Raw genomic sequence first — 18,508 nt, 5'->3', positions numbered from 1 at the left:
CCCGGCCTGACCGTCAGGTCTAGACTACAAGGTGTAACACTCTAGATCTATAAATAACTAACTAATTCTTATGACAATTTGAAATTCACAATCATGTAAATAAAGTATTATGAAAACAAAATTATCTAATTAACCTAAAAAATTCATGAATTTAATACAATTATTTTTAAGATGTAAAAACTTACAAAGTAACTTTAACATATAGACAACTTTATATAGTTTAAAGAACATGTATCCTGCGACCCTATATAATTACAACTTATGTCTAACTTTGAGACTCCGCCTCTGGGTCACCCCGCTGTTTGTATATTACTCCAAGAGGCAATCTGACAGAGCACGATGGATTCTAGCCTAGTCCCTTCTCAAACTCTCAAGTTTTCCTTATTACTTGCAATACAAAATAACACCTACCTAAGTTCTAAAGAACTTAATGAGTTTTCATACTTTATTAACACAACGTGATCACACTTGACATTCACATTTGACTCATCAGTATTATGAAAATACGTTGATCTCTTTGGTGTAGTATTTACATTGCACGAATTGACTCACTTGTACTTGGCACATCACCTTCAATGATACCATTACTTACTTACTCATGCATCCTAGAGAACAATACATCTTACTTGATTGCATTTGAACTACTACTAACAACTTGAAAATAGAAGATTTCATGTACGGCTATACAAAGCCTTGCACACATAAAGCTTCTACTAGAGAGATTTCATAGGTGCACTACTAAAATACATATTTAATAGCGATTGATCTCTTAGTGGATTATCCCTACGAATTCTATCTTCACTAGTTGCCTTTGCAGTCCCTTATGCATCTATTTCCTTGAGAGGGAATCTTTGAGGATTCTTACTCGGGAACTTGTGAAAGATAACCCATAAATAATTTCCATAACACGCTTTGCACCAATTATTGTAGATAATCACATAAGACTAATCTTGGCGAATAGTCCCTACTGTGGACTATTATAAACAACTTGTCCTAATAGCCTCAAATTTGTATTACGATCCTCATGGATTCATGTTTCAGACCTAAGTATGTGAATTCATGCTTTTCAAAACATACCAGTGGATTCATAAAGAAGACCCCATTACAATTTAATAAAGAAAGTCTACTCATCTCAATCAAGTAGACAAATATGACGGTCTTTCTCATCCTGCCTCTATTTGACAATAACAGATATCTCATTCTTATTGGTCTTCTCTTTGGAACAGATAACATGTAGGTTAATTCTTAAGATTGAATCCCCTATTTTCGAAGTCATAAATATGAGATAGTCATGATAGACTGTCATATCTTTCATATAAATGACATGTATGCATTTCACACATCAGCATGGAAGCAATACTACTATTTAAAGCATGACATATATCACATCAATTATTTCATCTACTTATATAGTCAACTTACACTCAGCCATGTAATTTCATATCATTGCGTAACATTCATCACGACCCATCAACATTCAATCTTATATTGATTCATCATTTGTAGAACTAAACACATATAACATGCAACACAATACTCCAAAACTTAACCATTGGTAGAACACTAAATCACACATACTTTGCACACGATTCTAAAATAGAAATCATTCATTTAAGACTTGAGATATGGAAATCACCTAATATTTGACACCAAACCCTCTACTGAGCTTTTTCCTTTGCCACTTGATCCAACTGCTTACAAATTTTCTAATTTCTAAAGCTTGAACCTCTATGCATAACGCTCCTTAACCCTTTTCTCTTCCACAACAAATCAGAGAAAAAGATGAAGAAAGAAAAAAATGAAAGAAAATTAATCTCAGAGAATAACGCCTCTAATATATAGTCCTCATATACTTCCTTCACCAACACTAATTCAACAGCCACCTAGAATATCCTTAATCATCATGTCTCCTACTAAAAACTTTCTAGTTTGAAAGTACCCGGACTAAGGTTGAAACCCAACCTTTTCTCAACCATTTTGTCATTTTTTTTTATTTAAAAAAAAAAAGCTTATCCGATTAGGAAGCTTTTCAATTTAATATGCAAGTCTCCATACATCTTAGGATTTGATATTTTTGGGTGTGACAACTCTCCCACCCTAAAAGTGAATTTTGTCCCCAAAATTTCTTACTTGGTGAATTAATCTATACATAATACGATGGGCCTTTCACTTCGCATAGTCTTTGCACAAAGTGCTTTTTCACCAGTTATGTGAACATTTGCACTATGAATAAACTCTGCGGGTAGATACTGTTAGAAATAATCCTGTTGTGAGGACTTAAGATGTAGTCCTATGAAGTGCCAAAGTTCAAGTCCTTAATGAATGGCTTCCTTGCGATATTCATTTTGGTAGATACATGATAGGCGAACCCAATTTAGCAGTCACTTGCCTACATGATCTAAATTGGCGGATATTCTTACATCTCTTAATACCAAGGGTTTTAAAAAAACCCTTGTGAGTTACCAATAGCTATCGAGCACAGATTGGAGGATCTGAACAGTTTATTACCATTTTAAACTTGAAACTTCCAAGGAACGATTATCTTAAATAACCAATCACAGAGAAAAGGAAATCATTACTTTCTCAATTTGTTTTCCCCCAAAATTTCATCATCCCAAAAGATTCTTCTAAGCCCTAATCTCCTTTCTTTTGATCCAACTTCTTCTTTTGTTCTTTGGCATCTCGTTATTGGAGCATTACAGTTGTTCCCTCCAGAACATAACCAATTCCATAGGTAATATTTCATTCTCCATCCTCATTTGCTTCATTTTTCTTCAATGGCTAGAGTTAGAATAAACACAAGGGATAGGGTCAGTGGTTGAGGTAGCCAAAATTAAAAGGGTTATAGGGGTGCGTCGACTGTATAAGGTGGCGATGAGCAATGAAATCGCGAATCCAGTACGTTGATAGTAACTCCGTTTTATAGATGTACAACCATTGAAGAGGAAATGGTTAAGCACTTGGCAACTATAGGAATCAGTTTGCCCAACTTTGCCTATGATTTCGAAATCGTTAAAGGGGAGTGTTCATTGAGTGACTCAAATGATCGGTTTATTCTCTCACAATATCTACTAGAGGTAGGCTTCTATCTTCCTCTACATCCTTTCTTCTGTGTGGTGCTGAACGACTATGGAATTGCACCGGGGCAACTTACTAGCCTCTCTTGGTGGACATTAGTGGCCTACTTCATCAATTGCAGCAAGTAATATGAGCCACCATTCATTGGAATATTCCAATACATTTATAAGCTAAAGTTCATCATGTAACACCCTTCACCTGTACCCGACGCCAGGACAGGGCTCGAGGCATTACCAAGACTTTATATTTTGAAACGTACCAAATTGGGTCACCAAGTTTTACTCAAATTTTAAGCTTTTCATCCATGAATAACTCGTCCCTTAAACAGGCCTTCGAGGCCTATAACGTACCTAGAGGCAGTGCGGGACAAATTCGGGTACGTTCGATAAACCTTAGGCTCCTTAAGAAATCCTTCCTTATCATAAAGTGTCACACGCCCGTGTAGGTAGACCGTGTGGACTCACACGCCTGTATGGGTTGGGGCACGCCCATGCCCTTCAACCGTGGGCAACACTGACTTATCAACACGGTCACGGCACACACCCATGCTGCCTGCCCGTGGATGACACTGTCATTTTAACACGACCATGGTGCACGCCCGTGTGGCCTACCTGTGTACAACTTTGAGCTAAAATTTTAAGTGCAGGGGTCACAAGGCCATAGCACACGCCCATAGGAGGGAACCGTGTGTCACACACGGCCTAGACACATGCCCATGTGTTTAACCATGTGGACTCTAATAGGCTATTTTCCAAGCCTTTAGTTACCTCTTTCTACTACTTGTGCTTAGTGGTTACCAAATTTGAAGGAAAACATGATTATACACTTGTAAATAATCTTAATAAGACTAGATGTATGGAAACCTCATATCATTTGTTTCATACATGATATGTTATTTCTCATTTAGTGTTTATGGGTTACCATGTCACTTTAATACATCCAAAATTGGCTCATTCATATGACTCATTGCCAATTGGCAACGACCCATCACTTGTAAATAAAACCATGCATAAATTTGTAGGTCATAGCCTACTTCATTTAAGCCAATTTTCGTGGCCATATACAAAGAGAGAAACATATTTTACATGCCTTCATTTGGCAAATCAAATGACACATATAACAAAATACTAAAAAATACTATACATGCCATTGAAAAAAACAAACAACGTCTTTATACCAAAGCTTGTCTAGTTGATAATGTGTTGACTCTCCAATTGTCTTCCAATCCTTTCGAGTCCTCGAGCTCTGTGGAATAGGGAAAAAGAGAGGGGTAAGCATTTTCATACTTAGTAAGCTCGAATAACCAGAAAGTAAACTTACCGGGTAATTAGCATACATCCATATTTAAATCATGAAATCATCAATTATGAAATGATTCCCTATCACATGCACTCAATCAATGAGTTAGTCACATAACAAAGCATCATGTGATTTATGTAGATAAGCTCATCATTCATCATCTTATTGACATATATCATATTAATCCCGTTGAGTTTTTAGGAAATCTCGATGGAATACCCATTATCTGTCAATTCTTACGAATGATCATTTCACATATATGCACTCCCGCGAACCTCACATCTCATGGCAGGATTACCAGTCCAGGCTAAATCCACCATATCATGAATTCATAAGATGATGTCGAGATTACCAGTCTAAGCTAAATCCCTTATAGCGACAAACACCTTTAATGAGCTCGGATCTGAATTAACAGTCCAGGCTAAATTCAGACCCTAATCAGGTTACCCGACCGGGGTAAATCCATAATGCACACATATTCTTCGGAAGGCTTGATCATTCAAAGAACACCGGTCCGGGCTAGATCCTTTTCATACTTGAGATCACGGATTACTCGTCCGGGCTAAATCCTTTCTGCAACACATACAGGATCTCAATTCACTTGTAAATCATGGTTTATCCATCGAATTCCCTTTTTAACCTCAACCAAGACATTTTTCACATGTCACCATCAAATATGCATTTCTATGATATTTCATACCAATAATAAATGAAATCATCATGCATTCATAATTCATACAATTATGCATATTAGAGGTTTACTTTAAGTTATCCAAACTTACCTGGTATTCTTTTCGGAGTTGTGTTTTGGTTATTCCAAAACCTTGCGTTTACCACGATCGACCTCCAGAATTTGTTCCTCGGGGTCTATATCAACAAAATTAACTCATTAATTCACTACATTATGCATTTCAAGTTTAATATCTACCCCAGTCCATATGACCGTTTTGCCCCTAACCTTTCACATTTTTACGATTTAGTCCTTAGGCTCGTATAATGAAACACATACACTTTCTATCTTACCCAAGCCTAGCCGAACACTTTTCCTTCTTATGGTAGCCCACATTATCCATTATTTTCTCATTTCTACCACACATTTACATCTTTTGCAAAATAGTCCCTATAAGGGTTTTTCATGAAAATCAACTAGGAAAAGATGTTTAATACACATTCATCTTTCATATTCCTCCATAATCCATCAAAATACAAGAAACTCATGCATGGGTAAATTTTTAAACATAACCCCTAGCATGAAATATGGGTAGAAATGGAGAGAGCAAGCTACCGGGATTTTAAAAATACGAAGAGCATGAAAAATGGGGCTTGGGAGCACTTACTATTAAGCTTGGAAAGCTTGAAAACCCTAGCTATGGTGCCTTGGGAATTTTGGCTGGATGAAGCAGGAAATAAGCTGATTTTGGTTCATTTTTCCCATTTTATTTCATTAAAAAGCCAAATGACCAAAATGCCCTCATGTCTTTTCTTTAAAATTTCATCCATGCAAGCCCATTTTTGTTCAAAAATTTAGAATTTGGGTAAATTTCTCTCAAAGACCTTCTAATTCATAACCCAAAGCAATTTCATACAAATTTCTTCTAGAAATCAAGTTTTGCAATTTATTCAATTTAGTCCCTAATTTCCAATTGAACACCTTGCTCAAAGAATTCTTTCATGAAACTTTAACACATGCTTATACTCATATTCTAGGCCTCATAATAATCATAAAATAAATATTTCGATGTCGTATTTGTGGTCCCGAAACCACTATTCTGACTAGGCCCTATTTCGGGATGTTACACATCATCCAATGGGCCTCGATTGGAATGGTCCATTTTTGTACTTGCATGGGCCACGAGCCCATTTTCCATAATCGGGCTTCAAATCTCCACTTGAATAGCCAAAAATTCATCCAAGTAAGGAGAAAGATTAATGGTGGATTTGGCTTCCCCACCAAGTGGTTCATCCCTTAAGAATCTACTTTTCTCCAGTCACAATACTTTAGTGGAATGACTTCTTTACTAAATAATGTTATAATTAATATGAAAAAAAATCTAAAACTTAACTATAAATTATTTAAGCCCTAATTATATATGTTCAATAAGTCCCTCCACTAGCTCGAGATAACCAGAAACAAATTGCACATAGAACCAATGAATAGAAATGAATGAAAATGGTAAAGTAAGAGAAATGTGTCACATGTATCACTATCCACGGTGAATGTGTTTTCTCTCTAAATACAAGAAGTGATTTGGAAATTAACTTAAGTTCTTTGAATTATTATTTAGTTAATTGAAGTTTGAAGATTGAATAAAATTAATTAAGTCTTTCTAAATTTATTGAATAAGAAAATTAAATATATTTTCTCATAAATTCTATTATAGTAAAGTTGCTATGATTTTAATGGAATTAGAATTGGATTCAGAAAATTATTTAATTAAGAAATTAATTTAGTTAATTAAATTAATTGATTAAATAATATTTATTTTGAGTAATAGAAAATAAATATTGGGTTGGATAAAATTATAAGTGTTTGATAAAAATTTAAGAAACACATATAATTGAATTCAATACATGATAGGCCTAAAATGGAGCATTGTATATACTACAAGGGCCAACAACCCTAGTAATAATACAAGGATGTCGTCGCCTCCCTCTAGTCTAGTTAGACTAGGATTGTATTTTCTATTAAAATAATATTTCTTTAATTAGGTGTTATTCAAGTTGAACTCTTGTACTTCTCTATAAATAAAAACTATCGATTAAGCTATTTACACATCTTTCATACATTGTTATTCTGTCAGAAAGTAGGGATAATTTATTCTCAAAGAATAAATTTTATTTTCTGGGAATATCGAATAATTATCGACATATATAGAGAGAAATTACTTTTCTACTAAAAGTAAATAAATCATTTTTATTCTGTGATTTGGTTCATGTTGTTGGAGCCCACATTCGAGACAATTCGTGGTTCGAGAATAATAGAAAAGGTCATTCAATTGAAAGTCAAGATTAACTTTAGTTTGTCTTGTACAAAGCACAGATATAATTCTGATTAAATTTTATTATTATAAATATCACAAAAAGAGCTCAATTTAAAAAAAAAAAGTTAAACTTTTGCTATACCTAAAATAATCATTTTCTAAATCAATTAATCCAACACGTGATACAAGTGATGGATAGTGAGAGTGAATGAAATCACATTCACATAAAAGGGCTGCTAGTAGTGAGTAATGTAAAAGAAGATATAAAAATTGTCGGTATAATCATAGTTATATGAAAGTTACTCTCTCAATTCATTTTGGTGAGGATAGTGTTACTTACACACTGAAGTGCAACTGTGTTGCTTGTTCAATAAGGAGAGGGAGGGAAAGAAAGCACAAAGTCAACTTATTAATAAAATACATATATGAGCTTTCAAGTTATACTCTCCAAAATATTTCAATAGTAAAACAAACTCAAGGTTAAGGTTAACTCCACAACTTGTTCCATAACCTGCCTAATATGGAATGTCGATCCCAAGTAGTAATGTCAACAAAACTGCCCAAGAATGACGTGCTAAGAAGTACCCATGCCAAGAATGCTACTACTTTGCAGTATTGTTGCGGGGATCGTTAATCACCAGAACACATGTCTACACTTATTAAATGACTTTTTTGCATTTTGAAAATTTTTATTCGCGGACACATTTTCTAGAACTCAAATTTATTTCTTTGCTGAAATCATCATTCTTGTTTAGCTTATTTATCCATCTTCCACCTTCCTAACCATCACCTACCCCAATCGTTGTTGGTTAGCTTATTTCACCGTTTCTCCGCATTACTAATCATCACCTATTACCACACTCAATTTTGCAAGATTTGCTTCAACCTTCCACTTTGCCACCTTGTACACATCATCAAATAAAATGTAAGATTTTAATCATAAAATTACATGTTTGGCTCAAAAACTTTTCATTTAGTAGGTAGGTTTTGGTCAAAAACATTTTTTTAATGTGATATTAACAGTGGAAAGACACAATAATGCAACATTATTTTAGTCATAAACTTTGATTTTGTGCAATTTTATATATGAAATTTTGATTTGATTCAAATTTCATAAACAATTGACATAATTATCGATATAACATCATTTTATATTTAGATATTTCATATGCAAATAATTATATTTATCTAATATAAAAATAAATTTGATATATTCATTTCTTTAAATGTGAAAAGTTGAATTAAAATCAAAATTATATGTATACGTTTGAACCAAAATCAAAGTTTATAGTTTTGATATTTATCCCATACTATAAAACATCCTTTGACTTGTTTACTAGATTTTCTTTGTGAAAGTACCATAAAAGCCCTTGTACTAAGAATTAGACTACATTTTGTCCCTTTACTCAAAAAATGATAAATTAATCCTTATACATAGATCAAAAAGCAAATTGATCATTTCTATTAAAAATTTTATTTATTTGTAGTATTAAAAACTGACGTGCCTAACAAAAAAAACCAAATAATGAGAAATGATGTGCCACGTGTGCGTCATGTTGATGTACAAAAACAGATTTTTAACCATAGAAATGGATGAAATTTTTAATAGAAAGATCAATTTACTTTTTGATCTAACATACAACTGAATTGCCCCTTTTTTAATTAAGAGAACAAAATACAATCTAACTCAAACTACAAAGGCCTCCATGATAGTTTAGCAAATTTTGTACCAATTTCGAACTTTTGACATATTAGTAATGAATTTCTCATATCTTTTTATCCAACTTTGTATCTTTCTCTCACTTCCATTCTTACATATTTTCACTTTTCTGCCCTCCTATCATGCAAAGCTAACAAAACAAAATCAAAATTAGAGGGAGAAGAAACGCCAAGAATTTGCCAAAAGATTAAAAAGACCAGCCAGAAAATGTTAAATAGTTGAAGCCCGTCCGTCAAGTGACCATGAAACAGACCTAATTTGATGAATTTATTACGAGACCGTTGCAAGGTATAAAATCATGTCAAAATAATACAATCCATCTGTGAAGCATCCTCATTCCCTAGAATTGCTTACGAAACGTACCTACAGAAATAATTCCATTTTCAACATTCAAATATGAATTACAATAACAGAATTGCCCGTCAACTTATGGTATGGAAAAAAATTGTTTAATAAACCAAAACTGTTATTAGGAAACCATTTTGTTTTCTATTTAAGATGTAGGTGTTGGCAATTGATGCTGGGAACAGACCTTGCCAAGAGCATATGGTTTAAGCCTTGATCCTTGATGGCTCCCCAACTACTTTCTCCATTCTAGAGTACCACTCTCCAATTCGAGTGTGTTCCACCATATCTCTACCAGATCTCAGGTAACGTATCGGTCTTAGCACCCCAAAGACAGCAAGGTCAGCTAGATTAGGCTTGGATCCCCCTACACAATGAGATTTCAGGAGAAAAACTTACAATTGCCCTTCAAAAACATTATAAGAAAAGCAATATGAAAATCGTTACGATAGGTTAACTCTGCCAGACTCAGGTCAAGGTGGAAGCTTAACTATAATGTACTAATTCAATTAAATTGTAACCCCACCAAGACCACTTAGGAACCTTAAATTTTTCTTCATGAAAATAAGAGAAAAGATGTAATGAACGAATGCATGTCATAATGACCGGTCAATAACTCCCCCCAAAAAAAATAATTAAAAGAAACTGATCAGTCAGTAACTGTTGCATATGTAACTTGATCTGATCTCTGAAAACTATATTCACTTAGAAATCATACCAAGAAAATTTCGCCCATTTAGAGCATCCACCCATGTTTCTGTTGCTTCATACAAGGCAGCACGCTCATCAGTGATGTTATATTTCTTCTTTAGATTCTTGGACACAAAATACATAGCTGCAGCTCCAGCATATTTCACTGTTATCTTCTCAGTGAAACTGAAGTTACCTGCAGTTAAGAGAAAAAAACAACAGGAACGTGAAGATTATTAGGTGGAATCTGATGCTGGTGCTGACTGAATAGCAAAACAAACTCAAGCATGAAACACAATCACTATGGTAAAAGAACAGCCAAAATCCTCGAAGAAATAATTCTAAATTATATAAGAGGGCTACATCAAAAATAAAACAACAAAAGTTAAAACAAATTAGAAATTTTAAGGAAAAAAAAGTCGTAGTAACAAATTGAGGAAATTATGATAGCATCAAATGGACAGAAAATGCCATAACCAAACTTTGCCTATGGAGACCAATGTAATGACAATTAGACTATAGAGATCATCAAGTAAAACTTTCATGCTACTGGTCCCCGTAATCAGAATAGCATCACTGGGAGTGTAATAGGAAGGGTAGCTGTGATAATTGATGTTAGGTAATTCATAATTCAACTAACAATTCTGTAGAAAAGAAAGTATCTTACGTGCTCATGATGAAGACTTCCAAACACAATTATTGCAAATAGATTACTAAAAAGGAATTTCAGAGAACGAATAATTAGAAGGGAATTATGCATAAGCATGCTTATAGATATCACATTAGGCTCTTGGTACCCTAAGTTGGGTACATCAAGCAGAAAGCTCAGGCTCAGGCTTGATTCAGCATTTATTTTGTACTCAGGGCCTCAAGCTAAATTAGAAATAAAGGAGTTACTTAAGCTCACCTTCGTCTGCAGTTATGGATACGGTCCAATTTTAATACTTAATTAAAGCAACAGATCAATTTACCACCCTTCTTCAAACAAGTTCAATGATTACAAAATTAAAAGATTGGACATTTGGTCAATTGATAACTCTAAGCAATAGAGTTATTCGGTTATCTAAGTCCTTGAAGTTTTGATCAAGATTTTATAATTTTATAGTTGGTTTTTCATTTTATTTATCCTTTATGATTAAATTTAATTTTCTCTTTTCCGATATTCCTTCCTTGTATATATTTGTAACATCCTTTCCAACTAATTCAATTCAGAATTATTAGTATGCAGGTCTTGTAGGCTTTCATCTATTAATTAATTTAAACTCAAATCTTTATTTTGTTATTTTCTTTTATTTAGTTTTAGTATTAGTTTACATGTTTTAATCTTTTGTTTGGATAAGACTGGGTTATTTTAATTTAGTAATTAACAAATTTAGTACAATTTCTAGTGTGATCAATACTCAAAACATTATATTACTCGTTACTCCTCTCATATTACCCGTATCATGTAAACAGCGTACGAAACCTAGCACTATTTACAGAGGTTTAATTCACCTTATACTCTTTTCAATCCATTGTAAACTTAGAGGAGAAGACAGCATAGCAATTCAAGTTTGCATAAAGAAACTAGACATAACTAATTCCAATGTGTTCCATCCAAGTATATTTTGTACTGTTTCACATCTTCAATTCCCTATTCCTAAAAACTGACTGTAAAACTTTATTTGAAATTCATTATTGGAAATGGTATGTTACTTGAAGTAATGAGACAGGAAAATAACATTTCCTAATTATTAAAAATGAAACAATACTGTTTCCAAAGCCTATTGACCTTTAAAATGTTCCAATTTGCTTGGCGAAGTACAAAAGAATTCATAGGCATTTTAAAAATAATGCAAGTAACGAAACATGCAAATAACTCTATGATCCATTAATAGATAAAATTACTTTCTCACTACTTATTAAAGGACTTGGTGGAAAACATAGTGGATGACGTATTTATTCCCAACTTTAGGGGTAAATGGATCAATCATTGACTAAAATAATATAAAAGTGACAAGGTTTTTAAATGGAGGGAAGGCAGCTACATATGTATAATACAAAATTATGCATTAATTTACCATTGCTAGTGATGTAGTCAAAAGATTCAAGAGCCTCAGACGTGTTGCGGTATATGTTTGGAGATAAGACATGCACCAAGTGGTTGTCAACCCACCTACACAAGGACATCATTATTAGTGTTCCAAAGATGAAATACTTATTCTAAAAGCAGCTAAAGCAAAAAGGAAGACTTTGAATTGCATTAATACAGCAATATGTATTAACCAAAGTTCTACAGTACAAGATCATTAACTCATAGCTACTCAGAAACAAGAAAAATAACCTATGTATAGTTTTGTACACACATAACTCTATCTACTACCAAAAGTATTTTCATACATGCTCATTTATATATCCTGAAACATAACATCTTTGCTAAGCATAGAGTTCATGTTTTCATGCATGAGGTTCAATTAAAAAGACAATTAATATAAATAGTTATACAAATTATTCACTTTTATCAGAGGGTCAATAACTGAGGTCAAAATTCTGACCTTTCAAGACCAGGTAATAAAAAATTGAGGGGAATGCTAGGAGCAATCACCCAAATACTCTACAGTTGAAAGGCACGTATCTCACATTTTAGACCTTAAACTAGTTACCGAAAATTCCAGTAAATTTCTCGTTTGCTGCACAGTAAAAGCCAAAGTTTGGTTTGGCTCGTATCTGTAAAAAGATATTTGAAAAGACTACAAAGTCCTTTATACACTACTAGAAAAACGTGGTTGACAGGTTGTTATTCCGAGAGTATACCATGTTTTGGCACTATTTTGAACTTAGTATACTTCATGGTAAGCGTCATCTCAATTAGTTTCAAAGTATAAGATAAATTAAAAAAATAACTATTTAGTGCACCCATATAGTTTCTTTTAATACCTTTTGCTTAGCAAGATAAAATTTTAATAAGATATAGGTAGTTTTCTGGTACAAGTAACTGGGGTTAAACCGAAGACCTGAATCCTCCTTAAGAAGGTAACAAATGTTATATCAAGATTGAGTTCTTAAGAACTAATAATATTGTAGTGATATAGTAAAAATAAAATTTTAATTACTATAGGAAACAAGACAGTCCGTACCTACGCCACTTTGTTTCTTCATCTTCATCAGCAACTGAAATAATTGCTTTCCCAGGAAGGATCTTTTCACTCAATTGGTCAATAATAGCTGCATGTTCCACATGCACGTTCAGTCCATCATTGCAACTAATGAGCTTAAATAAAGTCAATAACTTAAACAGCTTGTTAGGTCTTTAGGGGTAATATAAAATATTCAATGAGAACTTAAATTATAAACAGTTTTGACAACAAGAACCTGATGAGTCCACCAGCTGTTGACCATCAACCATCAGAATAGGCACCTTCTTGTAATCCGACCACTTGATCTCTTTCTTACTAATGGGATTGACTTCCACCACCTTGTATGGTATATCATAGTAGTCCAAGAATGCTGAGAGACGATAAACATTATGGGAATCATGAAGTTACTAAGATTTTAATTAGTTGTCTTGTTACTAAGAAAGTGCTTGGTTGAGTAGAAAAATGGAAGAACAGAAAGAATGGGTGGAAAAATGAGAAGAAAGTAAACTCTAAGTGTACTTGATAGGAAAGAGATAAGTGGGAAGAAAGAAAACAAGAGAGAACCATTTTCAATCTTAATGCTTAAAAACAATTATTCCAATTCGGAATGATAAGAGGAGAGAAAATGAGAAAGGGATGTATGTTAGTTAAAAATTATGCATTTTTCAGAAGCTTTATTTTCTTCTCCTCATTTTTCAACTCTATCAAGCAATGAAGGGAAAAACTTACTTTTTCTTTCAATTTTTCCATCTTTTGTACCAAGCAAATCAATTGAAGGAAATATATATCATCTATCTTTTTATTTTTCTACTCCGTCAATTTTCCACCTTTCCAATTTTCTTTTCACACTATTAAGCAAAGCCTTATGTTATTGTCTTTCAACTTCCTAAAGTTGCTAAGAATAATGCAAATTCTAGAAAGAAAAGTGTAGCTGATTAAAAAGGAAAAAGTGATTACAATGCAAAACAGATTCTAATATAATTGTTTCATCAAAGAAAAATAATGCATTTGTTATGTTTTTAGTTTTCAGTTCTTCAAAAGAATCCTTCTCTCCATCACCATGGTAGTTACCAAAACATGTCTGATTTAAAAATGTAATATATAGCGAATAGTTAAAATGTAAGCATATTATCGTTTCCTTTAGAACTCACTAAAACTAACTATTTAATCATTCAAAACAGGTGAGAATTACTTATCCAAATAATTTTTTGGATTTACTTTTTGCTTAAAAATGAAGTTCTGAGTTCAAATTTGATTGGTTCTGTCAATTTTATTTGGTACGAATGCAACGGAAAGAAGAAAAACGAATATATACTACCTTTAACTTTATTACAAAATGGGCAGGCCTCATACTGATAAAGAACAACGTCCTTTGGGATGATTTCAGCTGGTGGCGGCTCCTTGGCGTAGACCGAAGCAGCAGTGGCCACTGAGGCGACAACGCCGACAAGGCCGAGAGAGACGGCTTGACCAGAGCTTTTCGAAAAGGAATTGAGAAGAGGAAAGAACCAATGGCGGCGAGAATTGGAATTGTCGGCTCTGCTGCTGCTAAAGAGCGCCACCCGGAGGAGACGAGGGTGGAGGTTGACTGTTCCTCCGTCGTGAACGGTGGAGAGGGTCCTAGAAAGGATGGAGGAGGTGAAGGAGGCCCTTCTCATTGGCGATCCTATAGCAGAGGGCAGATCTCGGCGCTTTGTGATTTGTTGAGGAAAGTTTCCATTCAGGTGACGTTTTCCCCCAAAATAAATAAGAGGGGTTTATGGCTTTGTGCATTTGGAAATGTAAAGGGTAAAAATGTAAAGGGCAAAAGCTATAGTTCTTTTTTAATTATTTTTTCAGTGAAGTTTTTTTTATGGTAAAAAATAAAAGCCTTTTCTTTTTTAATAAATGTTTTTAGTTAAGATTTTTTTTATTACCATTATTGTCCATCTTGTTTGTGCCGGGACGGTAGAGTGACACCAAGATTTAAACTTAATTCAAATGTTTAAGAAAAAAAAGTTTATTTCTATTTTTTTTTATTTGTTTGTTTTTAGTTAAGATGATACATAGTTAGACTTATTTGAATGTATTTGAATTTAGATGGGTTTAGACAAAAAATTAGACTTAAAAAATGAGTTTAAGCAACAAAAAAAGTCCGTATTTAATTTAGACCTAGCCTCAGACAAAATTTTCCAAGCCTAAACTCAACTGAACCTAACCATATTTGTTAATTAGTATATCACATATTTATATATTTATCACCTAAAATACATACAACTTTTGAAAAGACTAAAACTTTGATGTCCAACGTATGTAAGGAAGACTAATTGATTAGGCCAAAAACATAACCTAAAACCAAATCCTAAATACAAAAAAATAATTTTTCATTAATTTCTCGTTTTTCACCCCAACCACATTTTTCCATCCTCTTTCTAAAACATCATCTTTGGCAATTTTTTTAAAAGGCCAAAAGTAAATATAGTAGTTATTTGCCTACACTATGATATGGGCTAATTTAAAAAATAGATAAGTTTTGTTATTTGTGTAAACTAGATTGTATTTGTAGTAACTACTATGGGCAATATTGAAAAAATCATGTAATATGATCATTACCTGTATAAAAAGTAAAAGTCAATCACGTGTATAAACATCAATATATGAAATAAATAGATCCATTTTCTTAATTCTTTCTTTTCTCTGTTTCTCTTTTTTTTTCTTAATCCCTCTTCTCCTTTCCTCTACTTTTTTCCTCTGTGAATTTTACTCTCTACATTTTGGCTCGTATGAATAAGTATTAGAGCCGTCAATGTTTGCTACGATTGGTTATGGAATAAATCTATCAAATGAGGTCATTGATCAATTACTTGTACATTTGGAGTCCAAAACCAATAATTATTTGGAGTGGTTGCAAAGCAAAATACAAAATGATCATAAGACCTTTTGCCCAAAAGCACCTTTGGTGCTCGATCAAATGCTTGTGAGAATGGATGAGATAGTCTGTGATATGTATGTTAGTGATGCATTCAACACAGTACGAAACCACATATGGAATCAAGGCCATCATTGTCAAGTTATGAGAAGGGGCTGCCTTCATCAACTAAACCTATCTCTAATTTCATATCATCAAATGACAATGAGAAATTAGTTAAGCAATCAGGTATGAATTCTTCAAAATTACATGTCCAATCTTATGTTACCAAATTTTTTTCTCAGGACACATATGAAGGAATCTCTATTGGGTTTTATTAGTTAATGCTTGTTGATGCTAGAGCTAAATTAGAAAATGTTTATGCAACTGGTGATATAGGCGAATTAACTTGTTGAAATTTATGACCTTTATAAATCTAGACTTTTGGTAAAGGAAAAGTGCAATGGTCTAATGCAAATTGTTCTAATTAATAAAATAGATTCTATTTATATTTTAATGATAAAGGATTGTTTGTGCATTACACAAATATTATGGATTGGTACGGATTTGCAGCAATAGTGGGAAATAATGTTGAAAGGCATGCAATCTTTTTCAATGGAAAAGGTTGAAGAAAATTTTGTGGCAAACAGAGGCATGCCTTCTAAAAATGGGGAGGTTGAATTGAATATGAATCAAACCATGAGAAGAGAGGCTACAACTTATTATTGTTCTCAATGTTATCTTTAAAGTATTTGGTCTTTGGAACTTTTGTTGTTTGTTTACTAGAACAAATTCAGATTGGGTTTTATTGTTCACCCATCTTCTAATATAGCCCTGTATAACACTTGTTTAGGTACACTTAAGCTCATCGTACTTCATATTTTCATCTGCTTCATTTAATATTTGCAATGATGTTTGGAGCTACATGCGATTTTACAAATCTTTGATCACCAACCAAATTTGATCCCAAGGGTCTTGCTATGGATCTCATAACTTTCCCTCAACTTCATCCATTTCTAGTAGATGTCACTCCAAAGGTGACAAGGCTATGTCTTTATTAACTACTCATGTCTCTTCAGTCATTTTAGCTATAGTTGAAACTAATAAGGGAGCAAACAAAGATCTAACAAATAATTATAAAGTCAAACGTGAGCACCTACATATGAGGTCAAACTTAAGCAATTTGTTAGAGCTAGACAAGGCATTAAATTTTTTCCATGGCTTTTCATTCTTCCTATGATTGCTTTCATGTGTGAAATAATATGTGATTTGTGCAAGTATACACATCAAACTAAGTAATAAAGTGATGAGTGAGTATAGTTCCCTCGAAGATCAGATTGAGGCACAAAAGTGGTCAAGATATTATAATAAAATGTAATTAATTCTATGGTAAAGCTATGGTAAGTATGCAATGACAATTAATGGGATAGTGATGCATGCAATATGTGGAATTAATGATTACTTAGAAATGCTATGGCAAAATGATAGTAGAAATGCAATGGCAATTATGAGAATTACTATGTGAATATTATGTAAATGAACAAATAAATAACTAAGAACAACGACAAAGAATAAAGGATATATGATGTTGATTTGGAAGGCTAGGATTACTAATAATCTACCCTTACTGTTAATAATGCTTCAGCAAAATCATACCCAGTTTACTGTTTAGAAGAGTTCTAAAATGGTCTGCTTCTTTGAAGAGCAAAAACCTCAAGTTACCTTTACCCGTGTCTATAAGCCTTAATATGGTACCTTGTATTATTTTCCTTCTGTATGAACATTGCTCTATTTCTAAAGTCCACTTCAAGTATCGGTCAAGTACTTGCCCATATCATTCACTATTGATCCAATTAATCCAACCTTTTTTCAGAATTAGACTTAGTTTATGGACATGCTGAACAATCATTTATGTCTAAGGATTATACGCATACAACTTAGAAATAAAACAATTGAATGAAATAGTAAATTGATTTGGATCTATGCTTCAACTATTAAAGAAAATAAAAGTTTCATCATGCAATCCCAACCCTATGAGATTTAGATTATATAATACGCCCTACCTATATCCATTGCCGGAATAGGGTACGAGGCATTACCGGAGTTTACTGAACATTTTCAGATAATTCTGAGTCATTTATTATTCATATTTTGAAAATAATGATAACGTCTGTATATTGGGCCCTCGAAGCCCCAAACATACATTAGAAACCAACCGGAATTAAATCAGGATCATAGAAAAAAATTTCGCAAAATCTTAAATTTTATTTTTATCTAAGTACTTACTATTTCAATGCTCCTTATAATTAAACATGTTACCATTCAATCAATAGCTTGGCACTTGTCTAAGCGTCAAATAACATCATTCTTAGTATATTGCACATATTTCATC

The 18,508-nt window shown here is 33.1% G+C and overlaps 1 protein-coding gene and 1 long non-coding RNA gene across 3 annotated transcripts; one reads left to right on the top strand and one right to left on the bottom strand.

Annotated features, from left to right (window-relative positions):
• Positions 1 to 9,315: 9,315 nt before the first annotated feature.
• On the bottom strand, positions 9,316 to 15,038 carry LOC108465018 (uncharacterized). Of its 2 annotated transcripts, XM_017765319.2 has the most exons (7): positions 14,548 to 15,038; positions 13,465 to 13,599; positions 13,230 to 13,317; positions 12,174 to 12,268; positions 10,142 to 10,309; positions 9,611 to 9,790; positions 9,316 to 9,441 (listed from the first exon to the last, which is right to left on the bottom strand). In XM_017765319.2, the coding sequence occupies exons 1-6, from the start codon at positions 14,885 to 14,887 to the stop codon at positions 9,630 to 9,632; spliced, it is 987 nt and encodes a 328-aa protein (XP_017620808.1). In that variant the 5' UTR covers positions 14,888 to 15,038; the 3' UTR covers positions 9,316 to 9,441; positions 9,611 to 9,629. The 2 variants fall into 2 exon arrangements, with proteins under 2 accessions (XP_017620808.1, XP_017620807.1); XM_017765318.2 differs by having other exon boundaries at positions 9,316 to 9,790; positions 14,548 to 15,037.
• A 544-nt stretch (positions 15,039 to 15,582) lies between these two features.
• On the top strand, positions 15,583 to 17,011 carry LOC128290648 (uncharacterized). The gene is made up of 2 exons (XR_008280432.1): positions 15,583 to 16,365; positions 16,690 to 17,011. It is a non-coding gene; the product is annotated as an uncharacterized LOC128290648 (long non-coding RNA).
• The last annotated feature ends 1,497 nt before the right edge of the window (positions 17,012 to 18,508 follow it).

The sequence above is a fragment of the Gossypium arboreum genome, chromosome 3 (genome assembly GCF_025698485.1).
Source record: "Gossypium arboreum isolate Shixiya-1 chromosome 3, ASM2569848v2, whole genome shotgun sequence".
NCBI classification, from domain to species: Eukaryota; Viridiplantae; Streptophyta; class Magnoliopsida; order Malvales; family Malvaceae; genus Gossypium; species Gossypium arboreum.
The sequence above is the reverse complement of the archived record's forward strand: the minus strand, read 5'-3'. Positions and strand labels throughout refer to the sequence as shown.

Bases quoted from the DNA above. Each gene is read 5' to 3' on its own strand.
- LOC108465018 (XM_017765319.2), bottom strand. From the start codon at position 14,887: ATGAGAAGGGCCTCCTTCACCTCCTCCATCCTTTCTAGGACCCTCTCC. The intron at 13,600-14,547 runs GTAGTATATATT...ATCGTCTCTCAG, and splicing joins ATTTTGTAATAAAGTTAAAG to CATTCTTGGACTACTATGAT. The intron at 10,310-12,173 runs GTAAATTAATGC...TCTTAACTGCAG, and splicing joins TGACTACATCACTAGCAATG to GTAACTTCAGTTTCACTGAG.